This window comes from Microtus pennsylvanicus, chromosome 3, assembly GCF_037038515.1.
Source record: "Microtus pennsylvanicus isolate mMicPen1 chromosome 3, mMicPen1.hap1, whole genome shotgun sequence".
Taxonomy (NCBI): Eukaryota; Metazoa; Chordata; class Mammalia; order Rodentia; family Cricetidae; genus Microtus; species Microtus pennsylvanicus.
The window spans coordinates 125,500,273-125,526,415 of NC_134581.1; the positions used below are offsets into that span (position 1 = coordinate 125,500,273).

Genomic DNA, 26,143 nt, shown 5'->3' on the forward strand with positions numbered 1-26,143 from the left:
GGGGAGAGGGCGGTGTCACTGCCAAGGTGGCCCGGGCTTCTTCCTCACAGGTGCTTAAGGGGAGCTCGCCGCGCTGAGTAGCTGCCGACGTCGCTGAGGACTGTCTGGCTTTCCGTGCCTCCCGCTGCAGGTGCGTGACCCCACCCCGAACCTCCCCACGCTGCTCCAGCTTGTGGCAGGCGTGGTGTCGGGGTCGCGGGACGGGGAACGGAAAGGCGGGCTGGTTCCCTGGGCTGTGCTTCTCCGGCGGGGAGCGGAGTTACTGTCACACCCGTCACCCGCGGGCTTTCAGAGATCCGTGCGCATCCTCTCTGCTCCCGGACCTTCCCGCAGCTTCTCTTGTGAGGCTGGGCTTCTCTAGCGTCTGGTGATGGAGCTGGAGGGAAGCGTGAGGCTCTAGGGACGAGGATGGATGGGGTGCCAACCGTGCAGGCTTGGGATCCTAGTTTGTGCTCTTTAGTACAAACCTGGCGAGTGACTTGGCCCTTTCTGAACAGCATCTGATCATCTATAAAAAGGGGCCGAATAGCAATAATTACCCCGTGAGGTTGCGGACAGGATCAAAGGAAGCAACCCTTATAAACTTTTATATTTGCAAATTCGAGTCGGTCCAGACCTTGTAGATGCTGCGTTGCTTTGGTCGCTGGGTTTTCCAATCCAGTAAACATTTCGTAAGAATAGGCCGGGTGATGGTGGTGCACGCCTTTAATCCCAGCACTCGGGAGGCAGAGGCAGGCGGATCTCTGTGAGTTCGAGACCAGCCTGGTCTACAGAGCTAGTTCCAGGACAGGCTCCAAAGCCACAGAGAAACCCTGTCTCGAAAAACAAACAAACAAACAAAAAAACCCAAAACAAACAAAAAAAAGAAATAACAGTATATACATTGGATATAGAAAACTTAGAGTTGTGCTGTATTTGGAGAGAAAACAAGACATTTAGTGCTAGGTGCTGCTTGAGACTGACCAACAGCTCCTTCAAAAACAAAACAAGCTTATGCTCTAAGGTTGTTGGATCATTGAGGACTTAGTTTATGTTACTAACTATTTCTGGGCTATAAAAGAACTGAAATGAAATCTAGATATTTATTTATTTTTATTTTTTTTAATTTATTTATTTATTAAGGATTTCTGCCTCCTCCCCGCAACCGCTTCCCATTTCCCTCCCCCTCCCCCGATCAAGTCCCCCTCCCTCATCTGCTCGAAGAGCAATCAGGGTTCCCTGACCTGTGGGAAGCCCAAGGACTGCCCACCTCTATCCAGGTCTCGTAAGGTGAGCATCCAAACTGCCTAGGCTCCCACAAAGCCAGTACGTGCAGTAGGATCAAAAAACCCACTGCGATTGTTCTTGAGATCTCAGTATTCCTCATTGTCCACTATGTTCAGCTAGTCCGGGTTTATCCCATGCTTTTTCAGACCTAGGCCAGCTGGCCTTGGTGAGTTCCCGATAGAACATCCCCATTGTCTCAGTGTGTGGGTGCACCCCTCGTGGTCCTGAGTTCCTTGCTCGTGCTCTGTCTCATTCTGCTCCTGATTTGGACCTTGAGATTTTAGTCCGGTGCTCCCATGTGGGTCTCTGTCTCTGTCTCCTTTCATCGCCTGATGAAGGTTAATATTCATGAGGATGCCTATGTGTTTGTCTTTGGATTCACCTTCTTATTTAGCTTCTCTAGGAACATGAATTATAAGCTCAATGTCCTTTATTTATGGCTAGAAACCAAATATGAGTGAGGACATCCCATGTTCCTCTTTTTGGGTCTGGCTTACCTCACTCAGGATAGTGTTTTCTATTTCCATCCATTTGTATGCAAAATTCAGGAAGTCCTTGTTTTTTACTGCTGAGTAATACTCTAATATGTATATATTCCATACTTTCTTCATCCATTCTTCCGTTGAAGGGCATCTAGGTTGTTTCACCAACCCCGCAACTGACAAAGGTCTGATCTCCAAAATATATAAAGAACTCAAGAAACTAGACCGCAAAAGGCTAATCAACCCAATTATAAAATGGGGCACTGAGCTGAACAGAGAATTCTCAACAGAAGAACTTCAAATGGCCAAAAGACACTTAAGGTCATGCTCAACTTCCTTAGCGATCAGGGAAATGCAAATCAAGACAACTTTAAGATACCATCTTACACCTGTCAGAATGGCTAAAATAAAAAACACCAAGGATAGCCTTTGCTGGAGAGGTTGTGGAGAAAGGGGTACACTCACCCATTGCTGGTGGGAATGCAAACTTGTGCAACCACTCTGGAAAGCAGTATTTCGGTTTCTCAGGAAATTCGGGATCAACCTACCCCTGGATCCAGCAATACCACTCTTGGGAATATACCCAAGAGAGGCCCTATCATACAACAAAAGTATATGCTCAACTATGTTCATGGCAGCATTGTTTGTAATAGCCAGAAATCTAGATATTTAGAATGCTCATTTGTATTCGAGCCGCATTTGTGAATCTATGGAGATGCTTTAATTTTGAAAGGAAATGTTTATTACCACTTTACTAACACTGGTTTATTTTAGGTCAGAAATAGATTTAGGGGTTAGGAAGGAAGAAGTACTGCACATGCAGGCACACCAGTCTAGACGTGTATTTTAGCAGGGCATGGTTGCACATACCTTGAATCTCAGATTTAGGAAGCAGATGGAGACAGATTTCTATGAGTTCAAGGCCTGCTTGGTCGGGAAACAAGTCAGGGCCACACAGACTCTGGCTCAAAGTAAATAGAAAGATAGATAGATGACAGATAAGTAGATAGATAAATGAATGTATTACAGCATTATTGGCATGAGTGATTATGCTTAGAATATAGTGTAGCATAGAACAGCAGTTATCAAAAGAGTGGAAGATTTTGGCCAAAAGTAGAACTTTTTTTTTTCCCCCTGAGACAGTGTTTCTCTAGCTTTGGAGCCTGTGTTGGAACTGTGGACCACACTGGCCTTGAACTCACAGAGATTCTGCCGCCTGCCTCTGGAGTGCTGGGATTAAAGGCGTGTGCTACCACTGCTCGGCTAGAAGAGTATTTTTTATATTTAAAAAACAAAATCCTTGAAATGTAATGTATGTCAGAACCTGAAGAGAGAAGCTTGAACTCGCAATTTGTTTTTCCCTTTTCTTGTTAAATGCCACCTGGGCACGGGGGAGAAGGCTTACTGGTTAAAGGTGCGTGCTGCAAAGCATGAACCGACTCGTGAAAGTTGTCCTCCACTTCCACACCAACATGGAACATGCTCAGTCACGCACCCTCCCTATAGGGTCAGGTAATAATTTTTTTTTTTTTTTTTAGACAGGGTTTCTCTGTAACCTTGGAGCCTGTTCTGGAACTAGCTCTTGTACACTAGGCTGGCCTTGAACACACAGAGATCCATCTGCTGGGATTGAAGGTGTGCAGCACCTGTCTCTATCCTTCCTCCCCTGCTCTTGTCCTGGGCTATAGTAACCACTATTCTTTTTGTTTGTTTGTTTTGTTTTCCAAACAGGGTTTCTCTGTGTAGCCCTAGTTGTCCTGGAACTCACTTTGTAGAACAGCTCTCCTCAAACTCACAGTGATCCACCTGCCTCTGTGTCTTTGCGTGGTTGAATGCTGAGATTAAAGGCGGGTACCACCACCCAGCACACAATTCTTTATCTTTGAGACTGATTTCGTGTATTAGAGCATGAGATGGTACCATCGAATTTAGCATGAGACTTCCCACCTCAGTTAACATAGCCCTAAAGAAAAATCCTCACAGACCTTCACAGAGATTTGCTTCTTAGGCGGCCGACAGCCAGGAGTAGCTACAGAGCGATGCTGAGTATTTTTCTTCTGCTCGTTGGTCACTTGTATTATCTCCTGAGAAGTGACTATTCAAATCATTGGCCTTCTGTTTTTAATGGGATTATTTGTACTTTTTGTTGTTGTTGTTGAACCTTTTGAGGGCTGAGTACAATCTAGAAATAGCCTGCTGTGGGGGGAACTTTAGTGTGTAGCTGTTTTTCCCGTTGTCACTTTTTTACTTTTGATGTTTGTGCTTTGGGGGGCACAGTTTTCCCTGTGTCTTTTTTTTCTAGTAACTTTAAACTATAAAGTCTAATATTGCTGCTTTTGTTGAAAATAAGTTATGCTGTGTTCATCCTCTGTGAACAGAATAGACCTGGTTTTCTCACAGATAAGTGCTATTGGTTACAAGGAAATCAGACCTAATACCCTGTTAGTTCAAGTGTGTACTGTCATAAAGCTAGCAAGGTAATCTTGATAACAAGACAATATGTAATTGCTCTTGTGCGAGGGTCTGGTTTAGTACCTCTCTTTTATTCCTTTCCTGACTCTCACAAAGAATCTGAGAGGACTTTCTTAAGATTATGCAATATGAAATGATAGTTAAACTGTTTAGATCAGACTTTGAACCAGTGAAAATATGAAAGAAAGAAGGAAACCTTGTGTAGATAATTATATAAGATTAATATCATTGTATTGTCCAATATATTTAGCAATTTGAGTGACAGCCTGTTAGTAAGAAGTGACAGCCATTGAGACACCCTACATTTCTGTGTCCTCCTTATAGATGCAAATACAGGTTCATGTGAGCTTTGGTAGAATGGTGTAATGTATAATCAGCAGTCTTCATCTACACAGAGGTGTCCTGAGTGTGACTAACCTGTGACACACCTAGGGCTATCATTATTTGTCAGATTTGTGCCTGCCTCCTGCCACTTAGTCCATGGAAATGTAAACTTAGCTGTAATGATTTTTATTTAATGATATATTTCATTTGTTTACTGTGTTTTCAGAGCACTTATATTGAAGCTAGAGACAAGATATTTGTATAATTTCTGGTAAGTCAAGTGCTTGTTTTAGACAATGACTTCATACAAAATTTGTTGCTATGTTTTTAGTCATTTTTTTTTAATAGAAATTTTAGTGACTGTAAAATAAATGATATATGTATAATTTTTAAAATTCTGTGTATCAGAAGAGCAGACAGGCTCCTATGAAACCTGTTTCTCCATGAAGAAAATATCCAAGCCGGGCAGTGGTGGCGCACGTTTTTAATCTTAGCACTCGGGAGTCAGAGGCAGGTGGATCTCTGTGAGTTCTAGACCAGCCTGGTCTATAAGAGCTAGTTCCAGGATAGGAACCAAAAGCTACCGAGAAACCCTCTCGAAAATCTAAAAAAAAGAAAAAAAAGAAAAAAAAAAGAAAATATCCATACATGTATGTTATCATTTCCTAAAGCTTTGGGTTGCTTTACTGAAAGTACTGATGTTTTCTTTTGTGAGGGACACAGCTGGTCTCAGTGTAAAGTGGAAAATGATGTGCATGATCCACGGAAGTTGAGCTAGAGTAACATCTGAGCTGTGCTCACTCTGCATTAGTTATCCATGGAAGATGAGCTAGAGTAACATCCGAGCTGTGCTCACTGCATCAGTTTTCCTGTCTCAGTCACAGCTTAGGGGTTACTTTAGAAGCTATTCCCTGCCAGGTGTGGTGGCGCATGCCTTTCATCCCAACACTGGGGGGGGGGGGAGCAGAGGCAAGTGGATCTCTGTGAGTTCAAGGCTAGCCTGGTATACACACTAAGTTGCTGGACAGCCAGGGCTTCACAGAGAAAGTCTGTCTCGGAAACAAAACAAAACCAAACCAAAAAGCTAAACCCAACACTTTTCATAATTTTGTAGACAAAATGTTATCATTGTCACATTAAAAATCTATCATCTTTTATGTAGACTAAAATATTTAACTTTGTGTGTGTGAAGAGTATAACTGAATTATTTTCCCTTCTAGTGTTGAGATTAAAACATATGGCAATGAAGAAAGAGACAGAATCTGGGGTTTTCATCTGAAGAATATGACAGACAACAACCAAACCTGTGCTGCAGGCCAGGCCTCCGTACCCTACATGACTTGTTTGATTCACGTGCTTGAGCAGTGGCTGGGTGTGGAGCAGTTGGAGGACTATTTGAATTTTGCAAGCCATCTCTTGTGGGTTTTTACCCCACTGATACTTTTAATACTCCCTTACTTTACCATCTTTCTTCTCTACCTTACTGTGGTTTTCCTGCACATCTATAAGAGGAAGAATGTGTTAAAGGAAGCCTACTCTCATAATTTATGGGATGGCGCAAGGAAAACAGTGGCCACTCTGTGGGATGGACACGCAGCGGTTTGGCATGGTAAGCAGGGATACCGTGGTATCTGTTGCCATGGTGTGGAGCACTGACACCATGTTTCTGTTTATTGATTGGGAGGTTACTAAAAAATAGGATGGAAAGGATATTTACAATTCCTTGTTAATCTGTTTACATGTATTGTGTATATGTATGTCTTTAAATGATGTTTCCTAAGCACATTTGTTTCTGTTGAAGAATTACATAGTGCTCTCTCTCTCTCTTTTGTTTGTTTTTCGAGACAGGGTTTCTCTGTGTAGCTCTGGTACCTGTCCTGGAACTAGCTCTTGTAGACTAAGCTGGCCTCAAACTCACAGGGATCTGCCTGCCTCTGCCTGCTGAGTGCTGGGATTAAAGATGTGCATCACCACCACCACCCGACAGCGCTGTCAATTACAATGAACTGAAATATGAAAATTGATGCTTAAAGCATCTATAAAAACTACTTAAAACTGTCAAAATTTCTTCTTTTCTTACCACATAGAGTAATAGCTTTTCTTGTGACATTTTCATATGTATCTGTTGTTATACTTTGTTCTTCTTCATGGCCAGTTCCTTTTCCTCTCCCCATCCCCACCTCCTTTTTATCCCTCCTGCTTTAAGCAGTCCTTCTGCTTTTATTTCACATATATCCCATAACTGTCTTTTGTTCCCTTGTTCCTTTTCCCCTCAGGCCTCTTCCTCTCCTCACTGACCTCTTTCTGCTTCATAGAAACTGCTTTTTCTTGTTGTTTTAAAATATTTATTTATTCTGATTGTGTGTGTATGTGTACATGTGGGCGACTGTGCTGGTAGAGGCGGGAGGAGGATGTCAGATCCCTTGGAGCTGGAGCTGTGGGCTTTTGTGAGTCCCCTCAATGGCTATTGGAGACTGAACTCTAGTCCTCTGCGACAGCAGCAAGTCTGCCGAGCTGTCTTTGCAGCCACACCCGGTTTTATTTTTTGAGATGTGAAGAAGGTAGGCGGGGTGCAGGTGGGGGAGCGCAGGAGGGACGGTCTTGCTATGTAGTCTAGCCAGCCTGGAATTTTTAGTCCTCCTTTCGCTTCCTGAATATTATTGGGGTTATAGCCAGTGCCACCTTACTTGGCTAGATTTTTTTTTTCTTTTTCTTTTCCTTTTTTTTTTTTTTAAGTTTTACTTCTTAGAGACAGGGTTTCTATGTAGCCCTGACTATCCTGGAACTCTGTGTAGAACAAACTGGCTTTGAACTCACAGAGATCCTCATGCCTCTGCTTCCCAAGTGCTGGGATTAAAGGCGTGTGCTACTGTTATTCTGTTGAGAGTAAATTTGATTCTACCAGTGTGACGTTTTTAAAGAATGAACTATTATATCATAGTAGTAAACATAAATATAAGTTGTATAGTGGTGTTTACTTGTTTGTCATTTGATCATCTAAGAAGTTGGCGTGTCTCCCCAGATAAGTGAGGTGGCAGTCCACTTCTTTCTTGCTGACCGGAGAAGCTGTGACACCGTGCACTTAGTGACCAGTGGCTCAGCTTTTGTCCGCCGTGAAAACTGCCTCCGGTTGTCTGCTTCCAAGGGCTTGTGCCTTCCTTGGCCAACTTTAGGTGGGATGCATTTGGACTTTATAAAAGTGCCAAAGGTTCGATCTATATGTGCCTCAGTCCCTGTCGTTTCCATAACAGAATACCTGAAATTGGGTAATTTGTAAATGGCTCAATTCTAAATGTTTTAAGAGCATAGGCGGATACCTTTGGTTCCTGGTGAAAGTCTCAGGTGGCTTCATGCATAGCGTAAAAGTGGAAGGGCAAGCAGGCGCCTAAAGAAAAAACATAAAGGGTAACTTTGCTTTATAAAAGCCTGCTGTCTTAAAAAATAGTTTCTAACACATATTAGCGCTACAGTGGGGATTCTCTGAAAGATTCCCACGCGTGCTTACATTGTGCGTTCATGTTGTCCATTTACCCCTCTATTTCACCCCTCCTTGTCCAGTCTCTAGTGACCGTTGTTCTATACTGGACTTTGGTAAATTCTGATTTGATGAATGGCTCAGCATTTGGAGTACCTGTTACTACTGCAGAGGACCCAGGTTTGCATCCTGGTACCCACCACCGATCGCCTCTTTGGCTAACGTGTTGTGATAATAATATATTCATATTAAAATATCTGTAAATCCTTTTTCTTTTGAGTGCTCTAAACACTGGTAAATACTTTTATCCACTTTTACTTCTTTAAACCTTGTATTCTGATAGATGAAGTTTATATTCTACCTCTGTTTTGCTCCACAGGAAACAGTTTCAAGCAGGGGTCTATACCCCTTTGTCCAAGACTGTACCCTCACTCTGCTTCCTAGTGTACCTCGGAAATAACTTCCCTAAACCTCTGTGCGATAGCCTAAGGTTCTTTCATGCTTCATACATTCCCGAAGCATGTACACTGTTGGACAGAAAAGATCCCTAAATATATTCATAGTAGAATCCTACTTATGTTAAATAGACATCAGAAGAAAATGTAGGTGCCATCCACACTAGGCGGCGAGTCACGGGGAAGCTAAGGCAGTTTGCGAGGGATCCCTAATGGCTGTCGACTGCAGGCAGCCCTAGCCTAGCATAAGCTCCTCCACACTTGGCTCTAACCTCTGCTACCAGCCCATGCTGGGGTGGATTCTGCCCTTGTTTCACTCCCGCCCGCCCGTGCTGTATTTGTGCTGTCTGTCCTCCACTCCCTTCCTTTTCCCCAGCACCCATCACGGGGGCTACACTTTCCTGCTGAGGGCTCCCTCTCCTAGCCACCCTTGCTGGTGACTCTCAGCTCACGCTCTGCCACTGGAGTGCCATGTTTATTCTGTCACACTGTAAGACCATAGAACCAAATTATTCTGTGTTCAAAATTCTGGGAAAGGGGAAGAACTATCCAAAAGAAGCGAACAGGGCAGCAGAGACCTATTTTAAGTTATTGCATTTTATGTATCAGCAACTTGTCTTCCCAACAGGTTACGAAGTTCATGGGATGGAAAAGATACCGGAAGGACCAGCGCTTATCATTTTTTATCATGGAGCGATTCCCATAGACTTTTACTACTTCATGGCTAAGATTTTCATCCACAAGGGCAGAACATGTCGAGTAGTAGCTGACCATTTTGTCTTTAAAATCCCAGGTAAAACAACTGTGTGTAATGATCAGATTGTGTGGTAGTGTGACCTTAGTGTTGTTTAGAGTGTTTGCCAAGCCAGGCAGTGGTGGCACACGCCTTTAATCCCAGCACTCGGGAAGCCGAGGCAGGTGGATCTGAGTTTGAGGCCAGCCTGGTCCACAGAGCGAGTCACGGGACAGGCTCCAAAATAACACAAAGAAACCCTGTCTCAAAAAACCAAAACCAAAAAAAAGGCGTGTTTGCCTCCTAAGGATAACAGATTTGAAAACATCTAATTATCCAGTTTAATTAGCCTGACCTGACTTGAGTGGTAACCCTTCCTTAGCTGCTCTAGAGTCCTGGATTTCTAGGTGTGGCCACCACTGCTGGCTCTAATTATCCCTGCTTCTTCCTCCCTTTCTTCCACACTGACTCCGATTATTCTCTTCCTTCTTCCTCCTCTCTTTTTGCTTTGCTTTTGGCTCTCCTGGGGATTGACCCCTGGGGATGAACTAGGAGGCAAACCTTCTCCCACTAAAGTGCAGCTCTCTGGTCCTATTTCCTGCTGGTTACCCAGCCTGGCTTTCAGCCTGGTTTCTCGAGTAAGCCTTCTGCCTCAGTCCACCAGGCAGGAGGACTGCAAACATTTGTGCCCCAAGGACAGGCTTAAGTCTTGAATTTTGTTTCTTTATTATGATGGTGCAGATGGGACATGAGGCACCTGCTCTGTATTCAGCTATATCCCTAACCCAAATCTTGAATTTTCAAGTAGAATTTTTAAGAAAAGATATATAATTTTGTATACAAGGTAGTTAAAATTTCATATTTTTTGTAAGATAATTTTTTCTTGTTTAATTCTGTTAAAGTTTAGTAGCAAATCAAAATTAGAGAAAAAGTATACAGGCTGTGTTTGTCCTCACTGTCCTAAAGAGTATGCCCATATATCATGTCTCATCTAGTCTGAGCTGCCTCAGGGACTCATGCTCTTCAGGATGAGCACTGCATTTTAAGTCTACTCATAATAGCTTTATAGTTTTTAAAAGTTACTCAGATTGTTTAAGATAAACTAGTTCTTTTTTTTTTTTAAATAACAACTCATTGAATGATCTTACTGAAGAGAAATCTTATTTTCTTTCATCACTAAATCATTAGAAACAAGCCAGGAGAGTTGATAGTATGCTCTCTGGAATGCTAAAGGCAGAGCTGGCTCAGCAAGCAGACTCAAGCCCAGCAGCAAGTTAAGGACCAGCCTACTCCAGTGCCTTCCATATATATGGTTAGTGTGTTAGTCTGTGCCGGAACCCCCATTTCTACTTTGTGTATACGCTAAATCAGATGAGGCTTTCCTCCAGAAAGAATGCGATGACGTTCTGCAGATTGGGACCAGAGGGTATTAGAATCGCACCATAACTAGTTATTTTGATTTCTTTAAGTGACATTTTCACATACTTACAATTTTGTGGGTTTTATGCTCCCAAAAGATTTAATGGTAAGCATTACTGTCTTACAGTGCCTTCTATACTTGTCCGGTTCTGGATGTTAAAGCTAGGGCCCTTCCACATGCTAGCCAAGCAGTCATATCTCTGAACCACACACCAGCCAAGAACAGTTTTAATATCTGGTTCAAGTGTTGGCTTCACTATTGTTCTGTTACGGAGCATGGGTTTGCGTTTAGCTTTCCATTTTCCTAAATAAGAAAACTGAACATTTTTAGGTTTTTCAAAACATTTTTTCCTCTATGCCCATACTATATTTGACACTGATTTACCTTTAGTCATTTATTTTAATTCTTAGTGCAAGAGAGAAATTTTGTGTTCTACCTTCCCTTAGTTCCCTATGACATCTATAATGTTGGTTCTGCTCAGTAGGGCACTGGGAAGCAATGTTAGCCTGCCCAGTTCTAGGACCCATCCATGTCCTCAGTCTCAAGCAGGAAAATACGGAGATCACATGAAGGTCCACTGTAGGGTTTTTATTAAAGTACTTTTCATTGACAGGATGTCTTTCATGCAGGGATAGTCATAGTGTGAAAGGTTATATGATGCTAAGGTTTGGAATTACTAGCTCTTCCTGGGTCAAATACCCTTCCTCAGTTGATTCAAGTTCTCAACGATACTTATTTGCTGTTGTTATAAAAATTTAATTGTAGGATTAGCATCATCTAACTTTATTTCAATAGATTTGATTATAGTCTTAGCTAATTTTAGTATGTCTGAATGTAGTCAGATTTACATTTTCTCAGGTGGTTCTTTGTTGCATGGTTAGTGGGAGATTAAGATTTGAGTTGCTGCCAGGCGGCAGTGGCGCACGCCTTTAATCCCAGCACTCGGGTGGCAGAGGCAGGCAGATCTCTGTGAGTTCGAGGCCAGCCTGGTCTACAAGAGCTAGTTCCAGGACAGGAACCAAAAAGCTACGGAGAAACCCTGTCTTGAAAAATCCAAAAAAAAAAAAAAAAAAAAGATTTGAGTTGCTGATGAGACATCATCTCTGATTGTTTTAACAGTACGTGAGACTGTATGTGGCCTGAAAGTCAGTGGCAGGTACTTAGGACTGGACATAGCACAGTGGGAAAGTCTATTGTGTGACTTGGAATACACTACTTAGCCTTTAAGCCTGGCTTTTGTCATCTGTAAAATGGGGAGAACGATCTCTGTTTTTCATGATAAGGTTTTAATTAAGAATTTGAAAATGTAAGGTAGCCATTGTAAGGAGGTAATCAGGCAGAAAATAATCAATAGTAGGTGATCAGTAAGATATGTATTACTTCATAAGTGAAACTGGTCTTGTACCTTAAGAGCTAGTGGCTTAAAAAAGTTTATAAAAGTCTAGCTAGTAAATAGCATAGATCGTGATGAGTTTTGCTCTTAAATGAATCAAACGAGATAAAGATATATCTTTGTGCTTATGTTTTTTTTTTTACAGGGTTCAGTTTATTACTAGACGTATTTTGTGCTCTTCATGGGCCAAGAGAAAAATGTGTTGAAATCCTGAGGAGTGGCCACTTGCTGGCTATTTCACCAGGAGGAGTCCGAGAAGCCTTGCTCAGTGATGAAACCTACAGCATCATCTGGGGTAGCCGGAAAGGCTTTGCGCAGGTCGCCATTGATGCGCAAGTGGTGAGTCACACCAACGTCCTTGTCCAAGCAGATGCTTAAAGGTGGGCCGACGTGTACGAAGCCAGCATCTTTCCTCGTAATAAAGTCGCTGTATATAGCAATTTATAGGGATATATCAAAAGAACACTATTCCTTATGCATAAGAAGCCGTCTTTAAAACCAAAAAAGTGATCTGGAAATTTAGCAAGTATCCAACAAGGTTTTATTTTTTTCAGTTGTAAATTCCACTTTCTTTATTAGATTTGTAATTTTGTACACAGTCCCACCATTCTTTCAGTTATTATTTTTTAAATGACATAGTCGGCTCATCCTGTGTGTTTTAAACCTGTGGTAACTTTGGCACGATGACTTAGTGTGTTTCTTTGATGAATTTGGTTTGATAGTTATTTTTTGTATAATCACTTTTTATAACAAGTGCTGGCCGATTAATGTCATTTTTCATTAAAAACGACCAGCTATTTATAGTATAATGATAGGAAATGGATAGTGGTGTAATTTAGACATTTTAAAAGCACTTTTCAAATGAATTCAGCAATAAAATTAAATGGACTTGGGAGACCCCTGTAATTACTGTACTTCCCAGACAGTGGTGTGGATGTGTTATTGGTGTTTTCTTTAGCCTTTGGAAAGGATTCCTTAGTCTTTTGCTCTCCGTGGCCTGAGGAGCTGTATCCTGAGGAGTGCTTTCTGTCATACGGGGGTATTGCTGCCCCTCACTGGACTCTTGTTCTTTTCTCCAAGCCAGGAGGTTGAGCCAGCTTCAGTAACTTAGCTTTTCAGGTTGCTGTCGTTAGGAAGGCCAGCCTGCATCTTTGGTCTGACTCTGAATCATGTCAGTGTAGACTGTTGGTCAAAAAAGAAAGATTGTGGCTGATTCATTCTAACTAAAGAAAAGTATCAAAGGAGAATGGATAGTTTATATTTGAATTACAAAGTTTACAGCAAAACAAAATACTCCAAAGCACTCTCTTCTCTCCTGTATCTACGCACCTGCTTATGGGTGGCTCCTGGAAGTCATTGCTATAGTGCTCTACTGTGGTCTCCTAGTTCAAATAAATCTACTTCCTAACTTTTTAAATAACACAGTCGTTCAGTAGATAAGTTCTTTAAATAACATAACTTTCTATTTAAATCAGTAGTGCAGTGGCCTACTTTGAGTAGGCTTTAAGTATTTGTGGACTTAACTGCTTAATTTCTTTAAACACAGATTACTCAACTCAGCAAAAAGCTTTTTAATTTACTCATGCATATGTCGCTAGTAATAAAGAAAATGGACTGATTGTACCCATTTCCTAAAGTTTGTAGGCACAGATGTGGAAGCCAGAGTAGTAGACTGTGAGTTATACGGAACACAGAAGGCTGCCTGCAGCTGTGCGAAACTAAGATAATCAGTGAAATGTAGTATAGCAAGAATAAAAGTCTAATTTAAAGCAAGACATTGACTTTTTTACATTTATATTTTAGAAGCTTTTTTTTTAAAAAATAGATTTCAGATAAAGATAACAAAATAGTTTGAGTCTTGCAAGTTTATCTTGAATTCTAATTCTTTATCCTTGTGTTTACACTTTGAAGCAGGCTATTGCTTAGGAGACCTGGAAAGGAGGAATGACAAAAGAGCTGCTTAGATTCTTAAGTCTCCTGGTGACTTTTTATGATAAGCTAGATAATTTAATTAAGACTTTTTTGTAAAATTCCAAATATTGAGAAAGAGCCTTTATATAAATTTAAATAAATGCAACATTTTAATGCTGTTAATTTACCAATAACATAAGTCCTATAAATAGTTTGCAGCACTTTTGAGGGCTCTATAGAGTCAGGATGTAACTTGTAATATTCTAATGCTGTAGTTCTCAACGTGTGGGTTGCAACCTCTTTGGGGGTTGAACAACCCTTTCTCTGGTTGCTTAAGACCATCGGGAACCACAGATATTTGCGTTATGATTTGTAACAGTAACAAAATTACACTTATGAAGTTATCAACGAAACTAATTTTATGGCTTGGGGTCACCACAACATGAGGAACTGTATTAAAGTGTCACAGCATTAGAAAGATTGAGAACACTGTGGAAAAGGGTCTTAGCATTAGGGAGGCTAAGGACTACTGTATTAAAGGGCCTCAGTGTTAGGGAGGCTGAGGACCATTGTGTTAGAGGGCCTCAGTGTTAGGGAGGCTGAGGACCACTGTATTAAAGGGCCTCAGTGTTAGGGAGGCTGAGGACCACTGTGTTAAAGGGTCTCAGTGTTAGGGAGGCTGAGAACCACTGTGTTAGAGGTCTCAGTGTTAGGGAGGCTGAGAACCACTGTGTTAAAGGTCTCAGTGTTAGGGAGGCTGAGGACCACTGTGTTAAAGGTCTCAGTGTTAGGGAGGTTGAGGACCACTGTGTTAAAGGTCTCAGTGTTAGGGAGGCTGAGGACCACTGTGTTAAAGGGTCTCAGTGTTAGGGAGGCTGAGAACCACTGTGTTAGAGGTCTCAGTGTTAGGGAGGCTGAGAACCACTGTGTTAGAGGTCTCAGTGTTAGGGAGGCTGAGAACCACTGTGTTAGAGGTCTCAGTGTTAGGGAGGCTGAGAACCACTGTGTTAGAGGTCTCAGTGTTAGGGAGGCTGAGACCCACTGTGGTAAAGAGTCTCAGTGTTAGGGAGGCTGAGACCCACTGTGTTAGAGGTCTCAGTGTTAGGGAGGTTGAGGACCACTGTGTTAAAGGTCTCAGTGTTAGGGAGGCTGAGAACCACTGTGTTAGAGGTCTCAGTGTTAGGGAGGCTGAGAACCACTGTGTTAGAGGTCTCAGTGTTAGGGAGGCTGAGAACCACTGTGTTAGAGGTCTCAGTGTTAGGGAGGCTGAGACCCACTGTGGTAAAGAGTCTCAGTGTTAGGGAGGCTGAGACCCACTGTGTTAGAGGTCTCAGTGTTAGGGAGGTTGAGGACCACTGTGTTAGAGGTCTCAGTGTTAGGGAGGCTGAGACCCACTGTGTTAGAGGTCTCAGTGTTAGGGAGGCTGAGGACCACTGTGTTAGAGGTCTCAGTGTTAGGGAGGCTGAGACCCACTGTGTTAGAGGTCTCAGTGTTAGGGAGGTTGAGGACCACTGTGTTAGAGGTCTCAGTGTTAGGGAGGTTGAGGACCACTGTGTTAAAGGGTCTCAGTGTTAGGGAGGCTGAGGACCACTGTGTTAGAGGGTCTCAGTGTTAGGGAGGCTGAGGACCACTGTGTTAAAGGGTCTCAGTGTTAGGGAGGTTGAGGACCACTGTGTTAAAGGGTCTCAGTGTTAGGGAGGCTGAGGACCACTGTGTTAGAGGGTCTCAGTGTTAGGGAGGCTGAGACCCACTGTGTTAGAGGTCTCAGTGTTAGGGAGGCTGAGGACCACTGTGTTAGAGGTCTCAGTGTTAGGGAGGCTGAGGACCACTGTGTTAGAGGTCTCAGTGTTAGGGAGGCTGAGGACCACTCTGTTAAAGGATCTCAGTGTTAGGGAGGTTGAGGACCACTGGTTTCATGTTACAGGTGACAGTCAGGCACAGGGGGAGGATGGGAGGATGTGGTCCCAGCAAGGCAGTGGCAGAGCAGAGCCAGAGCAGAACACAGTTCAGGCAGCAGTGTTCTTGCCATCCCGACTGCATGTCACAGTGAGTGTGGACATCTGAGATTGAAGGGGCCTTCTAGAGACGTGAGGAAAACTTCAAAAAAACTTAAACAGTTGAAAATGATAATTATCGCTTAATAGACCAAACCAAATTTCCAAAAATGCAAGAAAACACTTAAAACTATGGAAGTAGCTGTGTTTAAAAAGGAACCACTGGAAAAACACTTGTTTATTGTGTGCCAGGCTTGGAAGATTCCCCAACAATGCCCCTTCACCCAAAGTAATTTAAAAAGTAAGCTGGACATGCGTTAAGAAATAAAAGGGGAATCCAATTGCAGTTCACAAAATATCAGCAGAAGATATCTAAAGGTCATTTGAATGGGACAGACTTTTTATTTTTTCATTCTTCTCTCATATATTACATCCCAACCGCAGTTTCCCCTTCTTCCTAGCAGCCTACCACCTCCCTTCTCCCCAAGATTCGCTTCTCTGTCTCCCTTTTCTCAGAAAAGGGCAGTCTGGGACAGATTCTTTTTTTTTTTTCTTTTTGGTTTTTCAAGACAGGGTTTCTCTGTGTAACAGCCATAATTGTCCTGGGACTAGCTATTGTAGACCAGGCTGGCCTCGACCTCCCAAAGATCCGCTTCCCGAGTGCTAGGAACCATCACTGCCTGGCTTCTGGGACAGACTTTTATTTGTACCATATAACTCTTATTTTGTGGATTCCTGAAAGTATTTAGGGAGTTCCACATCTAGGTTGGGAAAAATTACTTTAATTAGTTGGAAATAAATAACAAATATAAAAGAAAGGAAAGGAATATTGTATTTAAAAATTATTTGTGTTATTTCACTTTATTCATAAAAATTTTTGAGATAAAGATAATTATAATTCTCCCCACTCTTCACATGAAGAAAGTAAGGCTTGGATTTGATAATCAACTTGTTTAGTGTTTGCTCTATTCTTAGTAGCCGAAGTAGGACTCTGTAATCATGCTAAATTGATGTCCCAAAAATAGTTTTACAAATCTGTACACTTGTGTACATACATAGGGAGTGATGTGGGCACAGAAATTATAAATTCTCTATTACGTATGCAGCTGTCCTGTGTACAGATATGCACAAGGAAAGGGTTAAATGACTGTACACAATCAAGTTGATATAAGTTAGTGCTGTATCTTTAAGGATTGAAGCTTGATGCACTTAAAAACCATAGGTCCAAATTAACATGGAAGACTGAGCCAGTTGTAAGGCAAGCGTTCTTCTATGAAGTGGCTTCTAGAATGTTTTTCTGCAGAAGTTTAGCTATTTCGGAAATGGTGTTGAACTTAATCATCTTCATGAAGTGCACACTTTTTAATACAGGCTTTGAGGACCATGCCTGTCTGTAGATACCGCCAGCAGTTTCAGTCATGGGAGAAAACAGTATCTGTGAGCTGGAAGGGTTTCTGTTCCTTCCGTGCATCCTAAATTCTCAATTCTGGGAATGTAACTTTTAAAACACTAGGATTTCAGCCATTTCATTCTACAAAACTTGTCATCTTAGATAGTAGCGGGTTTTTTTTTTACAAAAGAATTCAGTGTTCATTATCATCTCTGTGCAGTGGTTTCATGAATTAACCTCATTTTACAGTTTGACAGCTGTGTCTGCTTGTTGGCATCGCTGCTGCCTGTCTCTGACGTCTGTGTGATGTCAGGAGCATCGTCTTTCTGTATGTGCTCATTCCTTCCTTAGTTCTTCCATAACTTCCTTTTATCTCATCTGTTCCAGGTGCTTTTCTAAGTGCGAGGGACACAGCAGTGAACAAAGCTTGCATTAGGTGTCCCTGAACTATGTTAGATGTCGTCCCTCTGCTGAGAGGGACAGCAGGTGATGAGCTAGTTCATTGTGAGGACAAGTTGTGTGACGTTTATCCTTGTGTTTTCTTCTGCCCAGTGAAGTGAGTGACAAAGACTTAGAATATTGTTATCTTTATCTAAGACCCTGCTTGTAACGGTGTGGAGTTCTACAGATAATGTGGAACTTCATGAACATGTGCACATACAATGTATATGTAGTCTTATCTATTCTAAACATTCAGTTCAGTGCATTTGTTTATATATGAAAGTATTTTATCCAATTTTGATATATTTTGCTGTTTACAATAGCATGACCTTCCTATATGATGCTTTATGATATTGCATTATTTTATGACATTGATCTAGTATTTCCATTATCAAATATCACGTTTAACCACTGATGTTCATGGACTATCCTATAAATTTGTTATCTAAAATTCTTCAATTTATACACTTTTTAAAAATTTTTACACATACTTTTTGTTAATACTGAACAGTTTAGATTTGGCGGGCTCAGAAAAAAATGTATTACTAATTTCATGAGAACATCTTGCTGAAACCTATCCTTTAAATTGATACAAACTTTCCCTTTGTCTTAGTTACTTTTTTGTTTCTGTGACCAAATGCCATGATGAAGGTAACTTATAAAAGAGAACATTTGATTTGGGACTCATGCTTCCTGAGGGTTACAGTCCATGACCATCAGGGCAGGGAGCATGGCAGCAGGCAGGGAGGCATGATGCTGGAGAAGGAGCTGAGAGTTCACATCTGATCTATAAGCTGGAAACAGAAAGCTCACTGAAACCTCAAAGTCCACCCTCAGTGACACACCTCCTCCAACAAGATCACACCTCCTAATCCCTCCAGTGCAGTTCCATTCACTGGAGACCAAGGATTCAAATATCCGAGCCTGTGGGGCCATGTTTAACTAACACCACACTCTTCAAAGTGTCTTCATCTTGTAGCTTCCCTAATGAGCATATTAGTTAGGAATGAGTTAAACTAATCTACCACATTCACTTTACTTAACGGAACTAGTGAGTATGATAGTCCTTGTGAGTTTCAAGGGTTTATATATAAGCAAAATCAGTAGATAAAATATTGCATGTTGGAACAGAAGAATAGTCTTTCCAATTTATATTCTTATAAATTATGAAGTCAAATTTAGTCTGATAAATCATACCACCTTAGATATGCCTCTGGTTTTAAAATCTATTTTTAGTATTTCAAATGTGCCTTCAAAAAAGTTGCCTTAGTGATTCAATGGAGACCTTAAGTGTATTTATTTATTTACTTTTCAATTCAAATTCTTTTCTTTAGCCCATTATTCCTATGTTTACACAAAATATTCGAGAAGGATTTAGATCACTTGGAGGAACAAGTAAGTTCTCATTCCTATGGTTTTTTAATTATAGTAATTATAGTATAATCTTTAAAACATTAGGCGTTTTGAACACTATTAGGAAAACTTTTGATTTTTTTGGGGGGACAGGTTCTCACTGTGTAGTTCTGGCTGTCCTACAACTCCCTAGACCAGGCTGGCTCCAAACTCAGAGAGTTCCATCTGTCTCTGGACCTCCCAAGTACAGGAATTAAAGGCATTGCTACTATGCCTGGTGACTTTTGATTTATTAATTTTAGAAAATGAGTATTTAGATAACTGTTCTCCATAAACTCTGAGTGATAGTTGGTTCCGAGTAGTGGCAGTTATTATTCTGCATGGACTGGGGACTGAGACTGGATCTTACCATGTAGCCAGGCTGGCCTCAAATTTGTGATTTTCATGCTTCAGCCTCCTGAGTTTCTGGTAGACAGTATGCTTTTGATAGGTGTATTATAAACATATTAAAGTTATTTGAATGGGCTTTTAAAAACTTCAAAGCGATTCATCTAATATATTGTGTTAAATTATGTTGACAAGATTTAGAAAACATTTATATACTATCAACCGAAGAAACTAGTTTTAAAATGGAGTGAACTACATATTAAACTAAGATTGCCCTCAGAGGAAATGGGGATGTCATTTGCTTTGGTTTATCTTATTACTTAAAAAAATGATAAACTATATGTTTGTATTGACACTTTCTTTTATCTGTCTGTAGTTTACTAATTAAAAATTCACTTTTAATATAGTTGTAAGAATAAAAATTAGGTTTTTTTTTCTTTAAACTGTCTCTTATTTTGGAATGTTCAGCTTGTTTTTGGCTTGTGATTCATATATTATGTTCAGTTGAATACAGTTTTGTAACTGTTGCTGTTCCTAGCCACATAAAAACCCCTTAGCAAGCCTTCAATTGCTGTTGTTTTAATGCATTTCTTATATTTAACTTTAGATATTATTTCTAATTTTTTGTTAATCTTTTCAAATAGCAAATCAGAATTTATTACAGAAATTCTGTTTCTTCAATTATGAGTTGTTTTCAAAATTTTATTGACTGCTTTTCAGCTTCACTTAAAGTTCAGTATCTCTAAATTAAATGTCTATTATCTTTTATTTTTCCTTCCTTCCTTCTTCCTTCCTTCCTTCCTTCCTTCCTTCCTTCCTTCCTTCCTTCCTTTCTTCTCTCCCTCCTTCCCTCTTTCCATTCTTTCTTAGCTATTTATTTATTTTTGAGGCACAGTTTCACTGTGGCTGGCCTGAACTTATTAATAGGCTAGGCTAACCTTGACCTTACAGAGATCCACCTGCTTCTGTCCTCCTCCCCACTGGTGCTGGAATTATAAGCATACATCATCATACCTAGCTAATTTTAATTTTTTTTAAGTTTTACTTTGGGTGTGACAGTAATTTTTCTGTTTCTGTATGTAATAGTGTTTTCAGTACATAACTGTATTTTGTGAAACTTACCTTTTTGGATTCCATTGGTGCTGTTTTTTAACCTCTCTTACTCATCTTTAATACCTTTAAATTCAGTCCTGCTGAGTTAGATATAGCTATCTCTAGAAGGCCAGTGTGCTGTGTCTGCATGGCTGGGCCTTCACTCCCTGGCCTTTGTCTTTGGTACTTGTCAGTGTCTCATTCTTTGTCCCTGAACGTTTCCAGGTCTGCTGGCGCCTGTCAGCCTTTGTTCTGCAGTGATAGTAACCTGTTTGTCTTTTGAGATTCTTAAATCTTTAAAACGTTTCTTGTTTTTTTAATGAACCGTTTAATTTTCCCTTTTATTTTTAAATTTATAGAAAAAAACTGAGTACAAAGTACAGAAATTCTTGTATGTTGCTTCAGCGGTCTCTAGACTCAGTCCTCATGAGCACATTGCACCAGTACCAGTACGTGATGAAAAGCTTCCCTTTAGGAGAGGCTGTGCTGGTTATGTAGCTTATATACTAATATGTGGATATGTAAGGACTGGATTCAGCCCCCAGCTTCAGAAATACACACACACACACACACACACACACACACACACTGCTATGAATTGTATCAAGTCTTGTGTAATTAATTAGAAAGTTTACAGTTATATGCATAGCACATTTGTCCAATAAAAACGATTTTGCTTACTTTGAAACAGGATTATTTAAGTGGCTTTATGAAAAATTCCGCTTTCCATTTGCTCCAATGTATGGAGGTTTTCCTGTAAAGTTGCGGACCTTCTTAGGTGATCCCATTCCATATGACCCAAAGATAACTGCTGAAGAATTAGCTGAAAAGGTAATTTTTGTGTTCTTTTTTAGTCTTAGGGCAGATTTTGTTTTAATTATTTGAATGTCATTGTTTATGTATTATATGCCAGAAGTTCTCAAACAGTGATTTTGCCCCATTGGAGACATCTGGCAAGGCCCAGTGACATTTTACTCACATGAAAAAGTGGGGGTGGGGGCGACTATAGACATTTAGTGTTCAGAAGCCAGGGATATATTTATAGGCACCTGCAGGATGACATGTTTCTGTATCTCAATCTTTAATAGTAAGAATGAGAAAAGGCCAGAAGTGATGCTAAAGACGTAGAATTCTGTCAGGTGCTATGTGTGACTGGAAGCCTTGAGGAACAAGCAGAGAGGTAAGCAAACATGATTTGAGTAGCATAAGTTAGTGAGGATTCTTCAAATGTTGGAGTGATCAGTAGTCTAGCAAGCAGATGAAGAGTCATGAGGATGAGAAAAGACTACTCAGCTTGGAATTTAACATTGAAAGAGTCTTAAAATTATGAAAAAGGAGCCATAAGCTGGCCTGGCTCCTGCTAGGCAAACACTCTACCACTGGACTACATCCCTTGCTATGTGTGCGTTTTGATTATAAATTTTGTACCAACCAATAAATACTATAGTAGTGAGGTGAGGTTCATTTAAAGCATTTTGAACTATGATGGAAACTATATAGATTTGCTGGGTATGGTGCTACACCATTAATATGATATTAACTACAGCTCTGGGGGGAAGGGAGAGAGGCTAGTGAAACTCTGTGAGTTTGTAACCAACCTGGTCAAAACAAGATGAAATTAAACAAAACTAAAATAGATATACTTATAGTTTAGTTCTGTTAAATACATCCATATTGTTGAATAGAAGTGATCTTGAGGATTTTTACCATGAAAAGCTGGGTCTGTTCCCCCCGAGCACCATCTTCCCATTTTTCCCTCTGCTAAGTCACTGACAAGGCCCCGAAACCTGAAACACTAAAATTGCTAGAAGAAAGCATAGGCAGGGGTCTGCAAGATACGTGTGGGAGAGAAGTTCCTTTGCAAGTAGTGTGGCATGGAGATTCTACAGGATGATTGGTGTGTACTGAGGCTGAACCACCAGCGGCTTTTCTTTGTTTTTTAACTAGACCAAGACCGCCCTTCAGGCTTTGATTGATAAGCACCAAAGGATACCGGGCAACATCAGGAGTGCTCTGCTGGACCGCTTCCATAGCGAGCAGAAGGCCGATTGAGAGACAGTGTAATGAGTCTCTAGTGACGAGCTCACAGCTGCAGTGCTGTCTTAAATTTTGTAGGTTGTATAATAGTGTTTGTAAAGCTTCATGTTGATAAGTATCTTTCTTAGAACTTGTTTATTTAATTTATATTGTTAACCTTGTCCTTTCAATCAGTTGTGTCAAATTTATACGTAACTCATTACTTGCCTGACTCAGAAAGTGATCATGTTGCATTTGCAATCTTTAGTAGTATATGATAAGCATAGAGTCTTAGTGTTAAGTCTTTCTTGATATCAGCAGGTTAAGCAGACTTTTCTAAATTATGTCTGCCGTGCCGATCTGAACATTAGGGGCGCATGCATTAGGTGTAGCACTGAATTTAGGTGAGAGGTGCCTGTGTCTGTCTGTCTTCATTCCATTCACAGCTGCGGGTAAGTTGTGGAATGCTTTTGTACCTCAGCGATGTAAGCATGATAATATTGTGGTGATGAACATGACTTTGAGCTGCTTATGTCTACTGTGCTATCTGTAGTGTGAGAGATAGAACTGAACTGATTCCTGAACCCTGAAGGAGTTAGGTACATTTGTTTTTGTCCATTGAGTGTAACAATTCCTTCAGGTGTGATGTCCAGTTGCCAAGCACATTGAAAGAGCTGTACTGTTTTATAAATCAAGACATTGTTATTTCTTTAGTATTTATTTTAAACAAGTATCTAAGTAAACATATAGACTAAGTTGTCAGCATGGTGTTTTATGGGGTAAGGATAGAATCACGGTCACATTCCGCAGTTCGCGTTAGAAGCTGATTCTAGGCTGAGGAATAAGGAACAAGAAAGCATTGATTTTGCTTAATATCCTGGTTTGTTTTGCTGTGCTCTGCAGCCAGTCATGTGGCTTACTATTTCAGTAAAATGTACTTGAATAATGAATTTCTGTAAACACGGAGCTCTCTGAAAATGTAATGGCATTTGATTTGTTGTCTCCCTAAAAACTGATTTTAAAAGTATTTAAACAGCAAAGTATCATAAATCCTCTGCAGTATGTCTTTTTCCATCTTTGTAGTACTTGGGTTTTATATGAACTTTTTAATCACAAGTGTATATTTATGATGTATATATAAATATATAAAATGTATATAGAAATGATGTAAAAAATAAAGGTGAATTGTAAATCATTCTCTTGTGAAATTGTCTGTGAGACATCATTGCCACCAAGTTTACATTCAATCCTGGGGACCCACATGGCAGAAGGAAAAATCCCAAACCTGCACGTTGTTCTCTGACCACCGTTCATGTTTACTGTCATTTGTGTTTGCCCACACATATACACAGTAAATCAATTAATTTTAAAAATTCAAGTTTTGCTGGGTGGTGGCGGTGGCGCACGCCTTTTAACCCAGCACTTGGGAGGCAGAGGCAGGCAGATCTCTGAGTTCAAGGCCAGCCTGGTCTACAAGAGCTGGTTCCAGGACAGGCCCCAAAGCTATAGAGAAACCCTGTCTCGAAAAACCGAAACAAAACAAAACAAAACCCAAAACTCAAGTTTCATTAGTTCTTCACAGTAATGGTCATACCAGATTCTCTTTGTGCTCCGTCCTCCACAGGAGACTCACACGCTGTGTTTAGTTTTCCTGCCTCTTTAGTCTGTTTGTAATCTGGAGTAATTTCTCAGCCCTAGTTTGTCTTTAATAATACTGAGAATTTGTAATGGAAAGAATAACTTTCCTAGTTAAGCCTTTAATTTATTTTATTTTTCTGATTCTTTATCATGTTTTGATTTAGGGTGTGTGAGCCAGACCTGTGACGTCAATGATGTGGGTTTTATGTACACATCACAAGGAGGTGCATGTTGATTTGTGTCATTTGTAATGGTAGCTAACTGGTCACTTAAGACAGTGCGCACCATTCTTTCCTGAAAGTCATTGTCCTTTTAATTAGTAAGTATATGAACACTCTGAAAACATCCGTATCTCTGATCTACCATATTGTTGTGGAGATTAAACTCCAGTCAGTCAGCCTTGGCAGCAAGTGTCTTTACCTGCTAAACCACTCACAGATCCCACAATGATTATTGCTCAAAAATATGTTTTGTTTTCTTTTTGTAAAATATACATAGCTTCAAGTTTTATTGTTTGACCTTTTCAAATATTACTGGCGTGATGTGGGATTTCCTTTTGTATGCTATGAATGTGTTTTGTTACCATTGGTTAATGAATAAAGCTGTCTTGGCCTATGACAGGGAAGAATAGAGCAAGGTGGGAATTCCACCAGAGATAGAGGAGAAAGTAGATGGAGTCAAGGAGATGCCATGTAGGTGCCAAAGGAGACAGATGCCCTGGAACCTTACTGGTTGGTCACAGCCACATGGCAATACACAGATGAATAGAAATGGGTTAATTTAAGACGTAAATGTAAGTTAATAAGAAACCCGAGCTAACAGGCCAAGCAGTGTTTTAATTAATAATAGTTTCTGTGTGATTATTTTGGATCTGGGTGACCGGAAAACGAACAAGCAGTCTCCACCTACACTGGTGTGCATTCACCCAACTGTGGGACCGTTGCTTCTAATAATGTTCCAGAACTCTCGTCATCTCAGAGATCCTGCAACAACTGAAAATCAGCTCTATCCCCCAACCCCTGAACACATGCTCAGTCCCAAGCACTTTTTCCACTTTTTGTTTGAATATATTTGTCCACTCTGCTTAGCTCAAATAAATGCAATCAACCTGTTGTCCTCGTGTCTTATTTTACTTTGCATTGGTACTTGGTGTCCCCCCCCCCCCCCATACTGTCATGTCTAGTTTTTATGTGCATTTGACATGGGCTGGAGACATTGGGGAAGAAGTGCCTCAGCTGAGAAAATGCCCCCACCAAATTGTGTTATTTTCACAGTGATTGATGTGGGTGGCCCATCCCACAGGAAGTGGTGCCCCCTCTGGGTGGGTGGTCCCTAATGGTGTCAGAGAGCAGGAGCAAGCCAGTAAGCAGGCTTCTGCTTCAGTTCCTGACTCCAGGTTCCTAGCCAGCTTGAGTACCTGCCCTGATCTCCCTCAGTGATAGAACACAAGGTGTAAGATGAAGTAAACACTTTCTTGCCCAAGCTGCTTTTGGTCATGGTGTTTTATCATAGCATTAAAAACCCTAATTAATATACCTTAAAAACAGCTTGCTGGTCTACAAATTTAATTGACACCAACATCAAGATGTGAATACAGATCTCACCATGTGATGGCTCCTTCACTTTATACTACCCCTACTTCAGATGCCAGACACAATTGTGGTACCCTTTTGTCTGTGCAATAACTCACTTAAAGGTTTTCACAACTTTCCTAGAGCAGCTCACAGAACTCAGGAAGTGGCTATACTGATTTCATTATAAAGGAAGCCATGCTGGAAATCATCAAGATGGAAGAGTACACTGAGAATTGGGTTGCAGAGCCTACAAGTCCTCTCGGTGTTCTAGCTGTCCAGTACACCCCTGTCCACACCAGTCTGGACCCTCCAGACTTCATGATGGAG

General features: G+C 40.8%; 1 protein-coding gene across 5 annotated transcripts; it reads left to right on the forward strand.

The window, feature by feature from the left end:
• Nucleotides 1–23,799, forward strand: Tmem68 (transmembrane protein 68). Of its 5 annotated transcripts, none has more exons than XM_075967042.1 (8): nucleotides 1–130; nucleotides 4,771–4,815; nucleotides 5,765–6,153; nucleotides 9,103–9,267; nucleotides 12,166–12,359; nucleotides 19,091–19,151; nucleotides 21,280–21,419; nucleotides 22,536–23,799. In XM_075967042.1, the coding sequence occupies exons 3-8, from the start codon at nucleotides 5,829–5,831 to the stop codon at nucleotides 22,638–22,640; spliced, it is 990 nt and encodes a 329-aa protein (XP_075823157.1). In that variant the 5' UTR covers nucleotides 1–130; nucleotides 4,771–4,815; nucleotides 5,765–5,828; the 3' UTR covers nucleotides 22,641–23,799. The 5 variants fall into 5 exon arrangements, with proteins under 5 accessions (XP_075823157.1, XP_075823161.1, XP_075823160.1 ...); XM_075967043.1 differs by lacking the exon at nucleotides 1–130 and adding an exon at nucleotides 3,187–3,260 and having other exon boundaries at nucleotides 22,536–22,790; XM_075967044.1 differs by lacking the exon at nucleotides 1–130 and adding an exon at nucleotides 3,365–3,383 and having other exon boundaries at nucleotides 22,536–22,790.
• The last annotated feature ends 2,344 nt before the right edge of the window (nucleotides 23,800–26,143 follow it).